This window comes from Narcine bancroftii, chromosome 7, assembly GCF_036971445.1.
Source record: "Narcine bancroftii isolate sNarBan1 chromosome 7, sNarBan1.hap1, whole genome shotgun sequence".
NCBI classification, from domain to species: domain Eukaryota; kingdom Metazoa; phylum Chordata; class Chondrichthyes; order Torpediniformes; family Narcinidae; genus Narcine; species Narcine bancroftii.
In genome coordinates, this window is record NC_091475.1 from 45,061,468 (window position 1) to 45,079,848 (window position 18,381).

General features: G+C 40.0%; 1 protein-coding gene across 14 annotated transcripts in view; it reads right to left on the minus strand.

Moving 5' to 3' along the window:
- The window catches only part of mospd2 (motile sperm domain containing 2), a 66,530-nt gene that overhangs the window by 31,857 nt on the left and 16,292 nt on the right, over positions 1 to 18,381 (minus strand). For all 14 annotated transcript variants that reach the window (XR_011341813.1, XR_011341814.1, XM_069889942.1 and 11 more), the window contains 2 exons: positions 9,909 to 10,085; positions 5,694 to 5,782 (listed from right to left, as the gene is read on the minus strand). Coding sequence is in view for 12 of the 14 variants with exons in the window: in XM_069889942.1 (XP_069746043.1) it covers positions 5,694 to 5,782; positions 9,909 to 10,085 (266 nt within the window). In the remaining 2 variants the exon portion in view is untranslated. The remainder of the gene's footprint in view (positions 1 to 5,693; positions 5,783 to 9,908; positions 10,086 to 18,381) is intronic.

Genomic DNA, 18,381 nt, shown 5'->3' on the forward strand with positions numbered 1-18,381 from the left:
TATTTCAATTCCTAGATTTGGAACATCTCCTCCATAATCTCCATCAGTGCCAGAGCACTACAGGGCAGCGTACTTAGCCACCTGCTCTGCTTGCTTTTCATCTATGACCGTGTGGCTACGTACGACAACCACATCATCTACAAATTTGCTGCTGATACCATAGTAGCGAGTTGTACAGAAAGGTGCACTGAGTCAGTACACAGGAGGAAGATTGAAAACTTGGCTGAATGGTGTATGGACAACAACCTCACATTCAATGTCACTAAAACCAAGGAGCTGATTGTAAAATGAGGAAGGGAAAACCAGAGGTGTATGATCCAATGATCATTGGTGAATCAGAGGTTGAGAGGGTGAGGACCTTTCCTGGGCCCAACATGTTAATGTCAATGTGAAGAAAGCACATTAATGCCTCTACTTCAAGAGTTTACAGGTTTGGTATAACATCGGAAACTTTGACAAACTTCTGTCGATGTGCAATAGAACGTGTGCTGACCTGCTACATCACAGCCTGGTATGGGGGCACCAATACCACTGAGTCAAAAGCAAAAAGATAGTAGACATAGCCCAGTACACCACAAGACCCCCCCCCCCCACCCCACCACCATTGAGAAAATTCAAATAGAACACTGACGTCAGAGACTAGCATCAATTATCAACAATCACACCATCCAGGATATGCTCTGTTTTCACTGCCATCAGAAAAGAGGTGTAGGTGCTATGAGACTTGTTTCACTAGGTCTAGGAACAGTTGCTAGGCTCCAAAACAACAATCTCAGAGACTCATTTAAGAACTCTTGCTTTGCACATTACTGTATATTTCGGCGTACAAGTCGAGTCGTGAAACCCAAAAATATCTAAAAAAAAATGGTCAACTTGTATGCTGGATATACGTTTGAGATCTTAAATTCAACTCAAAATCCAATCTGCACCGATCCAGTGTACGTCGACCCTTGAAAAACCCGACTGCGACAGATTTTCATTGAGATTTTTATTGGAAACAATTAGCACCCTTCAAATCGCTATCATTGTCTGAAAACAACACATTTAGAACCCTTCAAAATCACTCTTGCTATTGTCTGAACCAAAGATGGCAGCAAGCACATCCATACTCTCACTGTTTAAACAGTCATCATATGGGTCCCAGTCTGTATCTGATGAGATGGTTTCAGCTTCATCAGTGTCCCACAATAAATTTTCCATGCCTTCAATTGCAGAAGAGATGTCACACTTTTTAAAAACAATTTTATCAGTCTTTAACTTTGTCTCACGCCTTGAGCATGAAGTTACAAAACATATCCAAGTGATGCAGTATGCACTACCCCGCCTTTTGTAAATGACTTTTGTGCACTCGACATCCGTGTATTCCATTTCTCACGCACATGATTTTTGAATGGTTTATCCAAGCAGACATCGAGAGGCTGCAATATAGACGTTAAACCACGTGGGATAACTGCATCCAAGTATTATGTAGTGCTAATCAACTTGGTGTTCTCAGTTAAGTGGCTAATAAACATATCCCAGACCAGCAAACTCTGTTCTTTGTGTAAACCGCCTGGCCGCATGTTCCACACATTGTCTATCCATAGTTTTACACCATTTTCATCCATTCATCTTCATGACAATGTACAACGATACCTGCAGGGAATTTAATTTTTGGTTTAATTTTGCACTTGAAGATTACCATGGGTCTCGACTTTATTCCTGTTGGTCATGCACGATAACACCATGGTAAACCTGGTCCTTTTGTGGCATGTACTTCTGGTTTGCACCGTTTTAACACCTTTAGATTCCACTGTTCTATTGTCTATCATGTCAAAATTCATGGGGGTTTTGTCCAGGTTTCTGAGATGTACCAATGCAAACAGGTGTTTCTGTCGGTTCCGTATAATAAACTGGTGAAAACTTACAACTTTATGATCATGGATGTTTTGGTAGTTTCGGCGCAATTTTTTTTTTTGGCGTAATACCAGATTTTTCCTGTTCATGAAATGATTGCACCAGCCTTTTGTAGCCTCAAAATCATCCCTGAGGTTTGGATGCCACTTGGCCCACTGCAGTGCAAATGTTACTTTATTTCGGGTGACTATGTAGCAATCTTCCCTCTGTTCACATCTCCATTCTGCAACGTGATTTTCCAACTCTGGCCAATGAGTGATTTCTTTTCTCAAAGAACGTTGCCTTTTTGATATATTTTTTTTTAAAGTCTCTTCTTTCTTCCTCCAATCTCTTACCAACTTCTCATGCCCATCAAATTTTCTTGCAGCAGTTCAATAGTTGGCTTTCTTGGCCATTTTTATATCTTTGAACTTAAATCTCGCTTTATATTTTCGTCGCGTGCTGCATTGTGTGATAGCAATCACCTCCAACTAACACCCAGCTGATCAATCTGCGTGATCTATTGGGGGGGGGTGTGGGTCAATGTCTATGTCGGTGAATGGCACATCATGAGCTTTTGATGGGGGGGGGGGGCGGTCAAAGTCAAGGTATATGCCAGTCCCATCCATGGCATCACGAGCTTTTTGCGGTGGGGGGGTGGGGGGAGGTCAACTTATACACTGCATACACCATAAAAATTAAAATGAGGCTTAAAGAGGGGGTTGGTCAACTTGTATGCCGAAATATATGGTACTTATTACCAAATATTTATTATTTTCTTTATTGCAGTTTGTTTACATTTCTTTATTTAATTACACATCTCATTTTTGTATACACCATTTCTTAAGTAGTTTTTTGCACTAGAAATTCTGCCAAGGCTGCAGGGTTGTATGCGATGACATGTATGTACTCTGACAATAAATCTGAACTTGAACTTTGACCACTAGCAATCATTATCTTGGACAGTCCAAGACCAAGCAAATTAAATAAAGCAGGCAGGGTTCTGAAGAGAAGAAATTCAGAGATCAAGTGAAAGGATAAAGTGGTTGTGCAGAACAGCAAGAAGATAACTGGGATCTGTTCAGATGGGCCAGTGCACACAAGTATAGCAATATGCCTCTAAGTAGAGTCAGGCCAGAAAAAAAAGATACCAAAGCTAAAACTATTGAATGCACATAACACTCAAACATGAAATGGGTATTATGTGTACCTTCTAGCATTATCTCTAATGTTGTCACTCCACAGATGTTGCACACACTGCTGGGTATTATCAACATCCGGTTCTATTTCATATGTCCAACAATAGCAATTTTTCAACTTATTGCCATGATCTTCAAGTGAGAGGTGAAATGATCCATTTGTGTTTGGGGGCGGGGTGGGGGAGACAGCTCTGATGGCAAAGGAAGGGATAAACACCGGGGAGAGAAATTTCTTTGTTCTGAAAATCAACTATCGGAATCAATTTGGGTGGAAAAAATTTCCTTCCAATAATTCTGTAAAGAGGGACAGGACCAAAACATATGTGTAAGGGAAGCTATTTCCAATTGACATTTATCACATATAGGATCGATATGAAAATAAAAGCGATGGAGTTTATCTTTAGACATATGAGCTCTATGAACAACTTTAAACTGTATCAGTGAATGTTTTGCACATAGAGAAGAGGAGTTTACCAGTCGCAGAATTTTATTCCAATTTTCATTGGAAATATGAAGGTTGAGTTCTCTTTCCCAATCATTTTAAACTTTCCAAAAGTCCCAGAATTTATTTTTTCCATTATATCTACCGTTTTGAATATTGATTTACAACCACATCCCATTACTGCAATTTTTGGATTACCTATGATAGATTTGACTTATTTATCTCTTCCTGCGGATCGTATGATTGCTTTTCTTACACTAATGGCTAGAAGATCTATACTATTGAATTGGAAAGAGGTTAATCCTCCCACTGTTTTCCAATGGTTTACCCAAACTATACTATGTTTAAATTTAGAGAAAATTAGAAACTCTGTCTATGAATCCCCTTCTAAGTTTGAGTTAACCTGGCGACCATTTATTCAATATTTTCATTTGTTGTGAGTTGATCTGGCTCTGTTTTCTTTTTATGATTATGTATGATAATTGGGCTGTTAGATGAGATCGGAGTGATCGGCATGGTTTAGCTATATCGGTAGGTTTTTTTTTAAGTTTTTAATTCAGATTTGTTTTTTCTTCCTTTTTGGGGTTTTTTTTTCTCTTTTTTATATATTTTTATTAATTATATCATTTTTTTTAGAGATAGTTCATACTCTAAACTGATTTAAAATTTTTTTATGATATATTTTTATTCTGCAATATTATTGTTTAATATCTCTGTATTAATTCGTTATTTGCTATGTATTTTTCATATCTCTTTGAACTGTATGTGTTTATAAATTATAATAACAATAAAAAGATTGGAAAAGAAAGGAATCAATTTGGGTGAAGCCAAGCAACAGGAAAGTGGTGCTTAAGCATAATTTCAGAGTACTGTATATTGAAAATATATGGATATAAATAGCAAAGAAATAGTAGCAGCAGTGGCTATCAAATTTATGATCAAATTAAAGGAAAAGGCACGTGGATTAGAAGGTTAACTGGCCACTGTGAATTTTCCTTATTTTGGTGAAAGGGAGAATCTGGTGGGGATACAAGAGAAGTTTGAAAGAGACATAATAATTACAAGGGCTTCTATGCAACAGAAAAAGATCAGAAGTTAATTTAGATTCCTTCTTTAACAGAGACAGAAGAAATTATATTGGGGAATTGGGAAATGGCAGTTAAATTAAACAAGCATTTTTTTGTCCGTCTTCACTGAAGACCTCCTGGAAATAGTGGAGCTCTACAGTAAATCAAGCACTCTTAAGACATTAGCATTAGTGAAATAGTTGTTTGAGAAATTAGTGGGCACAATTGAATAAATCACAAGGACACCAATCTTTGTATTTTAAAGATGGCAGTTATGGAGACAGTAAATATACTCAGTGAAATTTTACAAAATTCCAGAGGTTCCTACAGATAAAAAAGCTTAACCCCACTATTTAAGAACACCGAATTTCATGACTTGTTTATGAAAATAAATTTTGATTTTGATAAATAGCCCAATTAGAAGGCATCAGTGGTAGGGAAAAATACCTGAAATCTATTACTGAGAAAATGGCAACAGCAAATAACAAAATGTCAACATGCTCAGCAATGATTGAAATTTTGATGTTGTAACTGACAAAACAGATTAAAGGTAAACTAATTAATAATGTGTAGAATGCTTCTGATGAAGGGCCATACAAGAAATTAAAAACAAAACCTAATAATTAAATTAAATGATATATTCATGGTGGACAGAAAACAGAGGAACAGATGGACCAGAGTCTGGTCTCTCTACTTACAGGGTGCACATGCAATGGAGAGGACAGCTGAGTCTCACCTGACAAATTCCTAGTGTATTTCTAACAATCCATATCATTTCTTGTTCCAGCACCTGGAAGACATCCTGGCTATTCTGGCAAAAATCACCAAACCATCCCTCCATCAGAACTACTTGGTCAGTGCATACCATCATGATCTGCATACATTTTGCCCATTTTCCTCCACATCTTTTCATTAAATACTAAAAGCAAAGACAGTTAATGATACCAGCACTCAATTGCTATTAAACCACTGACAATACCAATCATGAAACTCAGTTAATTAAGCAATCAAAAGACAGAATAACCGAATCACCATAAAATACTGCCTGGATTGCATATTTAATTTACACTGCCATGAGAAAGGATGAGTAAATGTAACCAAATATTGTACCTTATTTGAAGCAATGATCCTCTAAAAACTGTTTGTGGTTTCTTCACCGATTTTGCCTTCAAATCTGATCGTTCATTATCAAAGGAAACCTGCATGCAAAACAAAACATGAAGAGGAAGTTATTAATTATATTCATTTTATTTTATTTCCAAATGAGAAAAGTTATGCAGAATTTTAGATGAATTTTAAAGTCAAATCCAAAAGAGGAAATAGAGTGAAAAAACATCAGATTTATTGTCAGAGTACATACATCACATACAACCCTGTGGTTCCTTTTTTCCTGCAGGCATGGCAGAATTTCCACTAATTGGTAGTGAAAAAATAAACTGTACACAGCATAAACATGTAAACGAGTTTTTAAAAAAAAACTAACCAGATAATGAATGTAAACAAACTAACTGCACAATACAGAGAGAATAACGGAAAATTAATAAAGTGCACAAGAGTCTTTAAATGAGTCCCTGATTGCGTTGTCATTGAGGAGACTGATGGAGGTGTAACAGCTGTTCCCAATCCTGGTGCTGAGAGTCTTGTGGCACCCACACCTCTCTCCTGATGGAAGCAGTGAGAACAGAGCATTTGCTGGATTGCTGCTGGCCTCCGATGAAAATATTCACTGTGGATGTACTCAATAGTGGGGAGGTTTGCCTGTTATGCCCTAGGCTGTGTCCACTACCTTTTGCAGGGCTTTATGCTCCGGGGTATTGGTGTCCCCATACCAGATTGTGATGCAGCTGGTCAGCAAACTTTCCACCACACCTCTGTAGAAATTTGCCAGGGTCTCTGGTGACATATCTAACCTCCACAAACTCCAGAGGAAGTAGAGGTGCTGACGTGCTTTCTTCACGTTAAGAATGGCGTGTTGGGTCCAGGAAAGATCGTCTGAGATAGTGACTCCCGAGAACCTAAATTTGCTCGCCCTCTCTACCTCTGATCCCCCAATGTTCACTTCATTGCATACTTTGGTTTTCCTTTCCTGAGGTCAATAATCAGCTCCTTGGTTTTGGTGACATTGAGTGCAGGGTTGTTGTTGGTGCACCATTCAGGTACGTTTACAATCTCCATCCTCTATGCTGACTCATCCCTTCCTATAAACAACCCACTAGTGTGGCATCATCGGGAAATTTGTAGGTGTTACTATCACCATTGCATTTATTAAAAGCCAGCATCCAGATGTGTAGATGGATTATAAAAAAGTTGTACAGCACTAGGAGTTCACTTGTTCAGATTATATAGAATGAAAGCCTCGAGGTACTGCATTTTTCAAGTATAACTGCCACATTTACAAATATTAAATGTCTTTTTGTGCTTTAACAAGAAAAATAGAGGACATTTTAAATGCATCAATTTTGATAATATATTAACTTGCAACACAAAAATTGCTTAGCTTTGGCAATTTCTGTTGGCTCTTTATATAACCCCATAACATATAATGGAAATCAAATATTGATGAAAATGCAGGGTTGAGCATTGATCATCCGCACTGCATATTTTTCAGATCCATATCCAATTTTCTGAAATCTTCAGGGACATGGAAAAGAAAACTCATTGAAGCAGAACTGTTTGCCAGTGGGGATGGTACGGATGGCGCAACACCAGAGTTCGAATCCTGCGCTGTCTGTAAGGAGTTTGAATGTTCTCCCTGTGGGCTCCTGTTTCCTCCACTGTTTGAAACCTACCAGGGTGTGTTAATTAGATACAAATGGGGCAGCATGGACTTGAGGGATGAAATGGCCTGTTACCCCCATGCTGTAGGTCTCAATTTTGTTTAAAAAAAGTAAAATTTAATTCATGCACCCCCATTTTCAATGGCCCACCTTTCCAAAGTGAGAGGAAAAAATAGTGGATGCAACCTTCACAAGCACATCTAGTCATTTCAGATGCTGGATGATGAATGTCAAAAGCCAAGGCCCAGGAAGATTACAAGAAATGAGAACGTGTAAATGGAGAGAGGTAGACGTTATGACCCATAAACAATAGTGAAAAATCAGATCAATGAGGTGCAAATTTCATCAATTATCAAGATGGAGCACAAGTTTAAAACTACTGATTTCTGCCTGGACCCTACGCTGCAAATGCTGGAGTGATATTGTGCTCATCTATTGTCTACTTCGATGCAACAGAGTGAGAATAGAAATCTCCCTTTTGGGTGAAGACACATGAAATGTTACTTTTTAAATAATCAGCTCTCCAATCATTTGACTTGCAGCAAGGAGGGAGGAGGGATTGTACGGATTGTGTTAAGCAACACAAAGTACAAAATCCAAATTTAAATCTAGGACTCACGAAAAACTATTGTTTTAAAAAGCCAGGACGATATGCAAACTATAGAAATCCCACCTGAAATGTTTCTTATGAACAAATGCAATTAATGGAAACACCCTCAAACCAAATGGAAACTAATTATTTTCGCTAGACTGAAAACAAACATGGCATACAGTATTATAGCATATTATAGAAACAGAAACAAGTCATTCAGCACCCAAGGCTATTCCAAAAATATCAAAGCTAATCTGGCATGATATTCTATTTCCTTCACTCTGAAATTTTCTAATATACTTATTTAACCAACAGCTATCAATCATAATTTAGAAAACAGCCACATTCTAGTTCCAATATGCTTAGCTCAGTGGGGGAGGGGGGGGGGGACCTTTGGATCTCATTTCAAAGACCACCACTTTTCCAGCCTCAGCCATTTTTCCCTCCACATATTGCCCATTTCAGAATTCTTCTCAAAATATATAAACTTCTCCTAGTTCAGGACAACATTTTTTAAAACTTATCCTGAATGTTTTAAGGTCAATATAATGGAAATAGAAACCATAACCAGGCCAAGACAAATAAATCCATCCAGTCCTCTCACAGTAAATAAGGAATCCAAGAACTTCCCTCAGAGCATCAAAAACATTCTGGCTTCTCCTGCTCAGAACCAATATAATATTACATTAAATATTAATGGTCATCAAGGGAGCTCTGTCTATTCATCCTATAAACATTATAACTTCATTCTCTGGCTTATTAAATTTACTAGGTTCCACCTTTGACTTGTTTCTATTTTCACTCCAGCTCTAGAAGTTTATACCCATTTTTACAGCTCAAAAACGTAAGAATGCACTCTTTTTCAAGTCAAGCACTTGGTTGTGTGTTGTGATCTTACTTGAATGTACCTTTAACAGGCCCACAATCCTCTTGGTGAATAATTTAGAATACAAGATGTGAAAAATAGACACAGGAGTAGGCTATCTGGACCAATAACCCTGCTTCACCATTCAACAAGACCATGGCTGATTGGGCCACGAACTGCTTCACTTGCACTTAATTCTTGGATTACTCAAAAACCTGTCTCTTATATAATCCAATGAGGCAGCCTCCACTACTTCCTTGGAAAAAGAACTCCAGATTCACTACTCTCTGGGTGAATCAGTTCCTCCTCATCGGTTTTAATCTACTCCCCTGAATTGAGGCTATGTTCCCTAGTTCTAGTCTTACATGCCAGTGAAAACATCCACCCTGTTCCTGTCTTATCTATTCATTTCATAATTTTATGCATTTCCATTAGATTCGCCCCTCAACTTTCTAAACTCCGAGTATGGGCCGAAGCTACTTAATCTTTCAGACACATTAATTTTTGGAATCTGGTGAATCTTCTCTCCACCACCTCTAAAGCCATCTTCCTAGTACATTTATAGAATTATTTGGTGTTGTCCAGCTCATTAAAAAGTTCTGCACATTGTCCATTTCTTCTCAATAACATTTTGAATGCTTCTGTGGTTTTTATTACATTCAATCTGCACATTTGTCCTCCCATGTAAAATTTTCTTTTAATCTTTCAGCTACCCCTGACTTTGTGATCTGGGCTATTGAACAATAGAAGCTTTGCAAAATTATACTGCATTTTCTTTCCTTCATAAATTAGCTTTATCAATTGTTAGTGACCAAGATTACACAACTCTAGGCTGTTGAGGGCTCATGACCTTTATCCACCTAATTCACCCACGTTTTATATTTGTTTTCGATTTAGCTTTACAGACACCTGTCCATCCATCACGTTGTCAATATAGTAATCCCACAACTTGCATAGCAAAAATACACAAAATTATATGTAAACAAATGTTTCCGATTTTAGGAAAGGGAACTCAAGAAAGTCCTGAAAGCTTAATGATCATTGCAGATTTGAAATTATCTGATTTAGTGAGACAACAATTCAAGTTCTACCTTTTTAGGTTTCAGCATAGATTCTTCATTGCAATTAGTATCAACAATTTCTTTGCAGATCCCATCTCCTTTTTCTTTATCATCCAATTCATCTTCACCTGGGATTGGGCCATTTTCACTGATGGGAGTTTGAAAATCATCATCTGGCAATGGTGGGTAGCTGTATTTAAAAGGATCCTAAAAGAAGAATTGTTAGAGATTATTTTTTTTTATATACATGAAAACAATATTTATACATTTCCATTTCTTATGACATTGGATGCCATTTGCTATTCAAATGTTGAGCAAATCTATCAATCTCTTTCCTCTCACATTTCTCCATAATTAATGCATGCAGTGGGCTGCTGGTGACTTGAGGAGAGTAATCTGCGGAAGGTGTAGGCTGCTGGAGACTGTCATCGGAGACTTGCGTTGGGCTGCAGACCACTGGAGACTGGCTCAAACTGACTGGTGGAGTACCAGGTGTGAAGAGGTGTCAAAGGTTTAGATCTGGAGCTCAGGCAGCCAATAGTTTGGACTGGACTATGTGGCTCCAGAAGTGCTGAAGGTGAATCTATGAATACTCAGTCACTTGGGGTGGGGAGAACAACTTTCTTTCTTTTGTTTCTCTCTCTCGGACCACAAGTCTGACTGTAAGAGACGCTTGGCCAATTCCTGCTGGTGGCAAATCTGTCTGCCTTGCAGCAGGAAAAAAGAAATTTCATGTAATATGACACTATTTTATTATTATGATAATATCTTCCATCTAATCTACAATCTCAGATGCAGACTAAATCATCTAATTTGCTGCCATACTCCTGGAGGGAGACTGCAGCAGCCAATTAATCTAATAATCAGCAAATCTTTCAGATGAGAGAGGAACCTCTAGCATCAGATAGAAATCGGAAAATGAGAGGTGTCTCACAGAAAGCACCAGTAGTCAGGTTCAAACACTTGTCGTTAAGAGTTATAAGGCACCACCTGCTATGTCACTATGCAGCATGCTCTAAGGGAAGGGTTTTTTTTGTAAAAAGAAAACACCTTCAGTTTGAAATAAGCACACAAAAGCAAACTGCATGTTCACTACAAACCCATCATAAATAGTAGACCAGTAACAGTAAATCTTGAACAACATTCTTAATGGAGAATAAAAGCCATGGGGATTGTTTTTATGCTTAAACTTAGTAAAATTAATTTGGTTTCTATCAAAATATTTGACCAGTTGCAAAAGTTTCAGAAGTTACATTCCTTCAAAAGGTTTGTTTATCAACCACTATAGTGCTGTGATGTAAATCTTGATTGACGAAATATTAAAACACGTTTTATTTTAATGTTGCAAGATCACCTTAATCTCCAAAATAATAATTATTACATTGATAAAACTAAGTAAATAGCCATTTACTGTATTCACATTATTTTTTCAAAGCCACGGGGAGCCACGGCAGAGGGATGAAAGAATCGCATGCAGCTCTGGAGTCGCAGGTTGCAGAACCCTGCACTAGGATAACTGAATATTTGTTACCTCTCTATCTTAATTTTTTTTTAATTCAATTAACTTCACCATTATGTTTTTTTTAAAACAACAAATACTTGTTCAGTGCAATGTTTATGACAAACTCAATAGATAATTATCTTTTATCATCTTTATAATTGAACATTGGTGGTATACAAAGGTAATGGAAAAACACAACCAAGGTCACATCATCATTGCAAAAGTATTAAATGTAGAGCATAACTACTACAAAAAAAATTACTCATTCTACTTCTCCAAAATTTACATCATTTAAAGTCATTGTGGACAATCATAAGCTTTTTATTCCTTAAGTTGCCTAATTGAGATCATCAAGAAAGGTCATACAGTGCCTTCCATAATGTTTGGGACAAAGACACAGATTTTCCTTTATTTGCCCCCATGTTCCACAGTTTTAAATTTGTAATCTATCAAGTTACATGTGATTGAAGTGACATAAATTTTATTATAGGGTATTTGTGCACATTTTGGTTTGACCATAGAAATTACCCCTCATTTTAGAGCACCATAATATTTAGGACATAGCAATGGTATGCAGATTAAAGTAGTCAGGTTTAATGCTTTGATGCATATCTCTTGCATGCAATGACTGCTTGAAGTCTGTGATTCATAGACATCAACAGGTGCTGAGTATCTTCTCTACTGATACTTTACCACATCTCCACTGCAGCCATCTTCAGCTCCTGCTCATTTCGGGGGCTTTCTCTTCAGCATATGCAAGGCATTACTCAATTGGATTTAGATCAGGTGACTGACTTGACCCTTCAAGAATTTTTCAGATTTTTGCTTTTAAAAACCCTTTTTTTTAAGCAGTGTGTTTGGGATCATTGTCTTGCTGTAGGATGAAGCGCCTTTCAATGAGTTTGGAGGTATTTGCTTGAACTTGAGCAGATAAGATTTTTCTGTACACCTTAGAATTCATTTTGTTACTGCTATCAACAGTTGCATCATCAATGATACAAGTGTATTTGTGGTAGCCATACATGCCCAGATCATAACACTCCCATCACCACGTTTCACAGATAAGGTGGCAGGCTCTGGATCTTGGGCAATTCCTTTCTCCATCCTGACTTTGTCCTTGCCATCATGCTGACGGTCTCATCTGTCCTCCAAGATCTTTTTCCAGAATTCTGCAGACTCTTAAATACTTCTTGGCAGAACGTAATCTGGCCATCCAGTTTCCACAGCTGACTGGTGGTTTGCATCTAGCAGTGTAGCCTCTGTATTTCTGATCATGAAGTCTTCTGCAGACAGTGGTAATTGACACATCCACCCTGCCTTCCAGACCGTTTCTGATCGGTTGGACAGACATTTAGGGATTTTTATTCATTATGATGAGAACTCTCTGTCATCAGCAGTGGAGGTCTTCCTTGGCCTACCAGCCCCTTGGAGTACTTAGCTCACTAGCATACACTTTATGCATTACAGGTGTATCACACTTTATGCATTACAGGTGTATCACACTTTATGCATTACAGGTGCATCACACTTTATGCATTACAGGTGCATCACACTTTATGCATTACAGGTGCATCACACTTTATGCATTACAGGTGCATCACACTTTATGCATTACAGGTGCATCACACTTTATGCATTACAGGTGCATCACACTTTATGCATTACAGGTGCATCACACTTTATGCATTACAGGTGCATCACACTTTATGCATTACAGGTGCATCACACTTTATGCATTACAGGTGCATCACACTTTATGCATTACAGGTGCATCACACTTTATGCATTACAGGTGCATCACACTTTATGCATTACAGGTGCATCACACTTTATGCATTACAGGTGCATCACACTTTATGCATTACAGGTGCATCACACTTTATGCATTACAGGTGCATCACACTTTATGCATTACAGGTGCATCACACTTTATGCATTACAGGTGCATCACACTTTATGCATTACAGGTGCATCACACTTTATGCATTACAGGTGCATCACACTTTATGCATTACAGGTGCATCACACTTTATGCATTACAGGTGCATCACACTTTATGCATTACAGGTGCATCACACTTTATGCATTACAGGTGCATCACACTTTTTGCATTACAGGTGCATCACACTTTTTGCATTACAGGTGCATCACACTTTTTGCATTACAGGTGCATCACACTTTTTGCATTACAGGTGCATCACACTTTTTGCATTACAGGTGCATCACACTTTTTGCATTACAGGTGCATCACACTTTTTGCATTACAGGTGCATCACACTTTTTGCATTACAGGTGCATCACACTTTTTGCATTACAGGTGCATCACACTTTTTGCATTACAGGTGCATCACACTTTTTGCATTACAGGTGCATCACACTTTTTGCATTACAGGTGCATCACACTTTATGCATTACAGGTGCATCACACTTTATGCATTACAGGTGCATCACACTTTATGCATTACAGGTGCATCACACTTTATGCATTACAGGTGCATCACACTTTATGCATTACAGGTGCATCACACTTTATGCATTACAGGTGCATCACACTTTATGCATTACAGGTGCATCACACTTTATGCATTACAGGTGCATCACACTTTATGCATTACAGGTGCATCACACTTTATGCATTACAGGTGCATCACACTTTATGCATTACAGGTGCATCACACTTTATGCATTACAGGTGCATCACACTTTATGCATTACAGGTGCATCACACTTTATGCATTACAGGTGCATCACACTTTATGCATTACAGGTGCATCACACTTTATGCATTACAGGTGCATCACACTTTATGCATTACAGATGTATCTGGATCACAGACAAGATGCCTGTCAACTTCCGTGATTACCTCATCGTGGCTCTCTACAAAAATAAGGGAAGCAAAATCAAACTGTGTAAACTACATGGGTATCTCACTGCTGTCTATTGCAGGCAAGATTTTTCGCTTGCATCCTCCTGAACAGACTTATCACAGTCTCAGAAAGGAATTTTCCAGAGGCGCAGTGTGGCTTTTGGCCAGAATAGAGTACAGTGGACATGATATTTTCTGCGAGACAAGTTCAGGAGAAGTGCATTGAGCAGAACAAGTCCCTTTACTCTGGATCATCCCAAGATGTTATGGATGCCCAAGGAAATTCATAAAAATGACAGAATGGCAGGACAGGTCTTCTGCAGTGGAAATACAGCACCTCAATTTCCCATTTCTAATGGTGTGAAGCAGGGTTGTGTACTAGCTCAAGTCTTGGTCAATCGGTTTTTCACTTACATGTGGTCACGTGCTGTCCAAAGTCTTAAGGAGGGAATGTCCATCAGGTACCAATTGGACAGCTCTTCCTTTGTTCTTCACCACTTGAATGTACGGACCAAGTGCCTCTACACAGTCATTCAAGAAAGCCTTTTTGCTGATGACTGTGAGCTCTTGGCACACAAAGATAATGATCTATAGTTAATGCTAAACAAATTCTCAGATGCTGCTACGTTCTTTGGCCTGATCATCAACCTGAACAAGATTGAACTACTCCATCAGTCCATGCCAAACATGAACCCCATAAAACCAAAAATCACTGTTGACGACACCCATCTTAAAATACTTAAGGAGCATCATCTTGGACAAAGAAATTGACTCCAGGATCAGCAAGACCAGCCAGGGTCTGGGGAGGCTACGTACCAGAGAGGTACATCCACATCTCCACAAAGCTGAAAGTCTACAGAGCCATGGTCATCCCTCCTCTCCCATATGGATGAGACCTGGACTCTGTACCGATGTCACATCAAGCAACTAGAGAAATTCCACATTCGCGCCATCTGTTCCATCCTTCCATCCATTGGCAAGACTATGTCTCCAACTTGGAGGTCTTGGGTCACGCAAAGTCCATGAGTCCCTGATTATCAGAGCCCAGATACGGTGGGTTGGACAGGTCATCAGAATGGATGACCTCCGTTTGCCTCACCAGCTGCTCTATAGTGAGCTGAAGGCCAAAAGGAGACCTCAAGGTCATCCATGCAAGAGCTATAAAGATGCTGTGAAGGAAACCCCACACTACTGTGGAATCCTGACAAGAGAACTAGAAGCTGCGGCTGCTGACAGGTTCCATTGGTGAATCCTGTGTGATGAAGCCTACATCAGCTTCAAAGACAAGCGCTGTCAAAAACTGGTGGAAGGCCGTGAACGGCGTTGCAAAGCAGCAGCCACAGTTATTACAAAAACGGCCTCTGGTGCCACCATTGTGCTAGACTTTGCGCTTCCAGACTGGAACTGCAAAGTCACCTTCAAGTCCACAGAAGCAGCGCTGACATTTGCTGATTCAGACTGCAAGGAGAGTGTGGGAAGAGGTAGAGCTGCGGACCCAGGTAATTTTCCCAGCCTGATATTTTTATACCACTGGTTCATGCAAGGGTTCTTGGGAAAATTTATTGGGAATCCCCATTTTACATGGCAGTGTGAAAAGGCCTACTGGCACAACTCTGGCCCTCATGTTAAAAAAAAAATGGCAACTACAGACTCCAAAGGTAATCAAAAGCTTAGATGCAATCCTTGCTCTCAGACTTGTACCAATGAAGCAATTAAACATGAGCAATCACAAACACCTGTGAAACCAAACATTATGGTGCTTTGAAATGGGAGATCTGTAATTTCTACATGGTCAAATCAAAATTTGTACAACAGTTCCCAGAGCACTTCCAACTGTGTGGGGGATTATGGGTAAGGAAGACAGCCATTGCTCTGCTGAGTTTTGAGCCGCAGAGAGCTCCCCCGTAAGCTGAAGTGGCCCGGTGCGGCTGTCCCAGCCCGCGCCAGCCCCCACTGACAGTCCCCCGTTGCCCCTGACTTGGGGGGGAGAGGGGTTGAGTGGGGAGATGGGTTGCGGGCTGACGGCATCATCAGCCCGTCCCAAAACAGCTGCTTAGCGCGGCTGTACATTCAGATTGATCGGCAGAGGGCTGCACTGCGGAGATTATCCCTCTCTGAGAGGAGTTGGAATATGCGGCTTGAACAGCTATGGATGTACCTGTATGAGTGATGAGACTAGGTCTCTTATGGCATTAAAGCAAAACCATTCTCTGCAAATGGTTACACACAACAAAATAGCACAGTACAAGACCGTAGGGACCACTCCCTCCGTGACTTCCTTGTGCACCCTTCCTTCCCCACCCATCGCCCCCTGACCCCCCAGCACCTTCCACTGTGGTTGTAGGAGGTGTAATACCTACACCCACACCTCCTCCCTCACCACAGTCTGAGGTCCCTAACAGTCCGTGAAGCAGCACTTCACCTGTACCTCCAAAGAACTCATTTACTCACTCTCTGTGTCCTTCTCTACATCGGAGTGACTAGTCGCAGATTAGGAGATTACTTCGCACAGCACCTTCTCTCCATCCACAACAAAAGCGACCTCCCTGTAGCCAACCATTTCAATTCTGAGTCACACTCTCAAGCTCACATGTCTGTCCATGGCCTTTCATGCTACTCCACCCTGCAGATTGGAGAAACAACACCTCATTTTTCATCTGGGCCCTCTCCAACCCCAGGGCATGAACACCGAGTTCACTGCATTTCACTAATCAGCTTGCTTTCCTCCCCCCCCCCCTTTAACTAGTTATTCCAGTTCCTACTTCCTTTCTCTCTCCACCTAACCCTAGACTCCTTTTTCTCCTCCCCCACCTGCGTGTTTCTCCCCCATCTCCATCTGTCATATCCCACCCTCACCACACCCCTTCCCCTTTTTGTTCGGACGTGTCTCAAGCTCCCCCACAACTGATGAAGGGCTCAAGCCCGAAATGTTGGTATGTTTCTTCACGTTTGCTACATAAAGGCACTGTATAACTTGCCGAGTTTCTCTCGCATTTGTGTGTTCTTTTAACTTAATCACGGTGTCAACAGAATCCTGTGTTTTATCACCCCCACCAATTCTGATCGTGTGGGATTTGTGGAGTCTGGGGTAGGGAGAATGTAGAACTTTTTTTTGTGGAAGGAACATGTAGGTTGGTACAGCATCAAGGGCCAAAGAACCTGTACTGTACTATTTTGTTCTACGCAACCATTTGGAGAGAATGGTTTTGCTTTAATGCCATAAGAGACCTAGTCTCATCACTCATACAGGTACATCCATAGCTGTTCTTTATCTACTATATTGCCCACCTTTTTTTTTAAAAAACAGAATTACAGATCCAAAAATTGCTATAAACTGCATTTTTAGAAATAAATTAGTGCAAAAGAAGAGAAAGTGAGGTAGTATCTATGGATCATTGTCCATTCAGAAGTCTGATGATGGAGGGGAAGAAGCTATTTTTGTACCATTGGGGGTCTATCTTGAGGCTCTTGTATCTCCTTCCTGATGATAGCAGTGAGAAGAGGGCATGGCCTGGGTGGTGAGGGTCCTTGATGATAGAGGCTGCTTTCTTAGGATACTGCCTGTTGTAGATGTCCTTGATATAAATTTGAGTATCTTGGATAATGGTTTTCCTGGAGAAGGAAAAATGTCTCGTGGTGGGGTCCTGTAGTAAGCTTCAGATATTCCGGCGGATAATGTGTTGGATGCGGAGGCTGATGGGGTAGTAGGTGAGGACGAGGGGGGGATTCTGTGTTTATTGTTTCCAGGTGGGGATGGGGGGGGTATGCTAGAGCAGATGAACACGGAATGGAGGAGATGCGGGTGAGGGCCAAGTTTATAGTGGTGGAGGGGAAGCCACATTTGTGGAAGGTTGACATTTCAGAGATTCTGGACTAGAAGACCTCACCTTGGGAGCAGATGCAGCAGAGACGGAGAAATGGAGAGAAGGGGATGGAGTCCTTACAGGGGACAGGGTGTGAGGACGAGTAGTCCAGGTAGTTGTGGGAGTTAGAGGAGGTAGGGGGTGGGGTGGGGTGTCAAAATTATAGTACTGAAAGCCACATTTCTAATCTTGTTGACATAAATTAAGCTACCTTATAGAAATTAGAATAATAAAATTAGAACAAGGTTAATGGACAAATTGGGCAAGATTGAG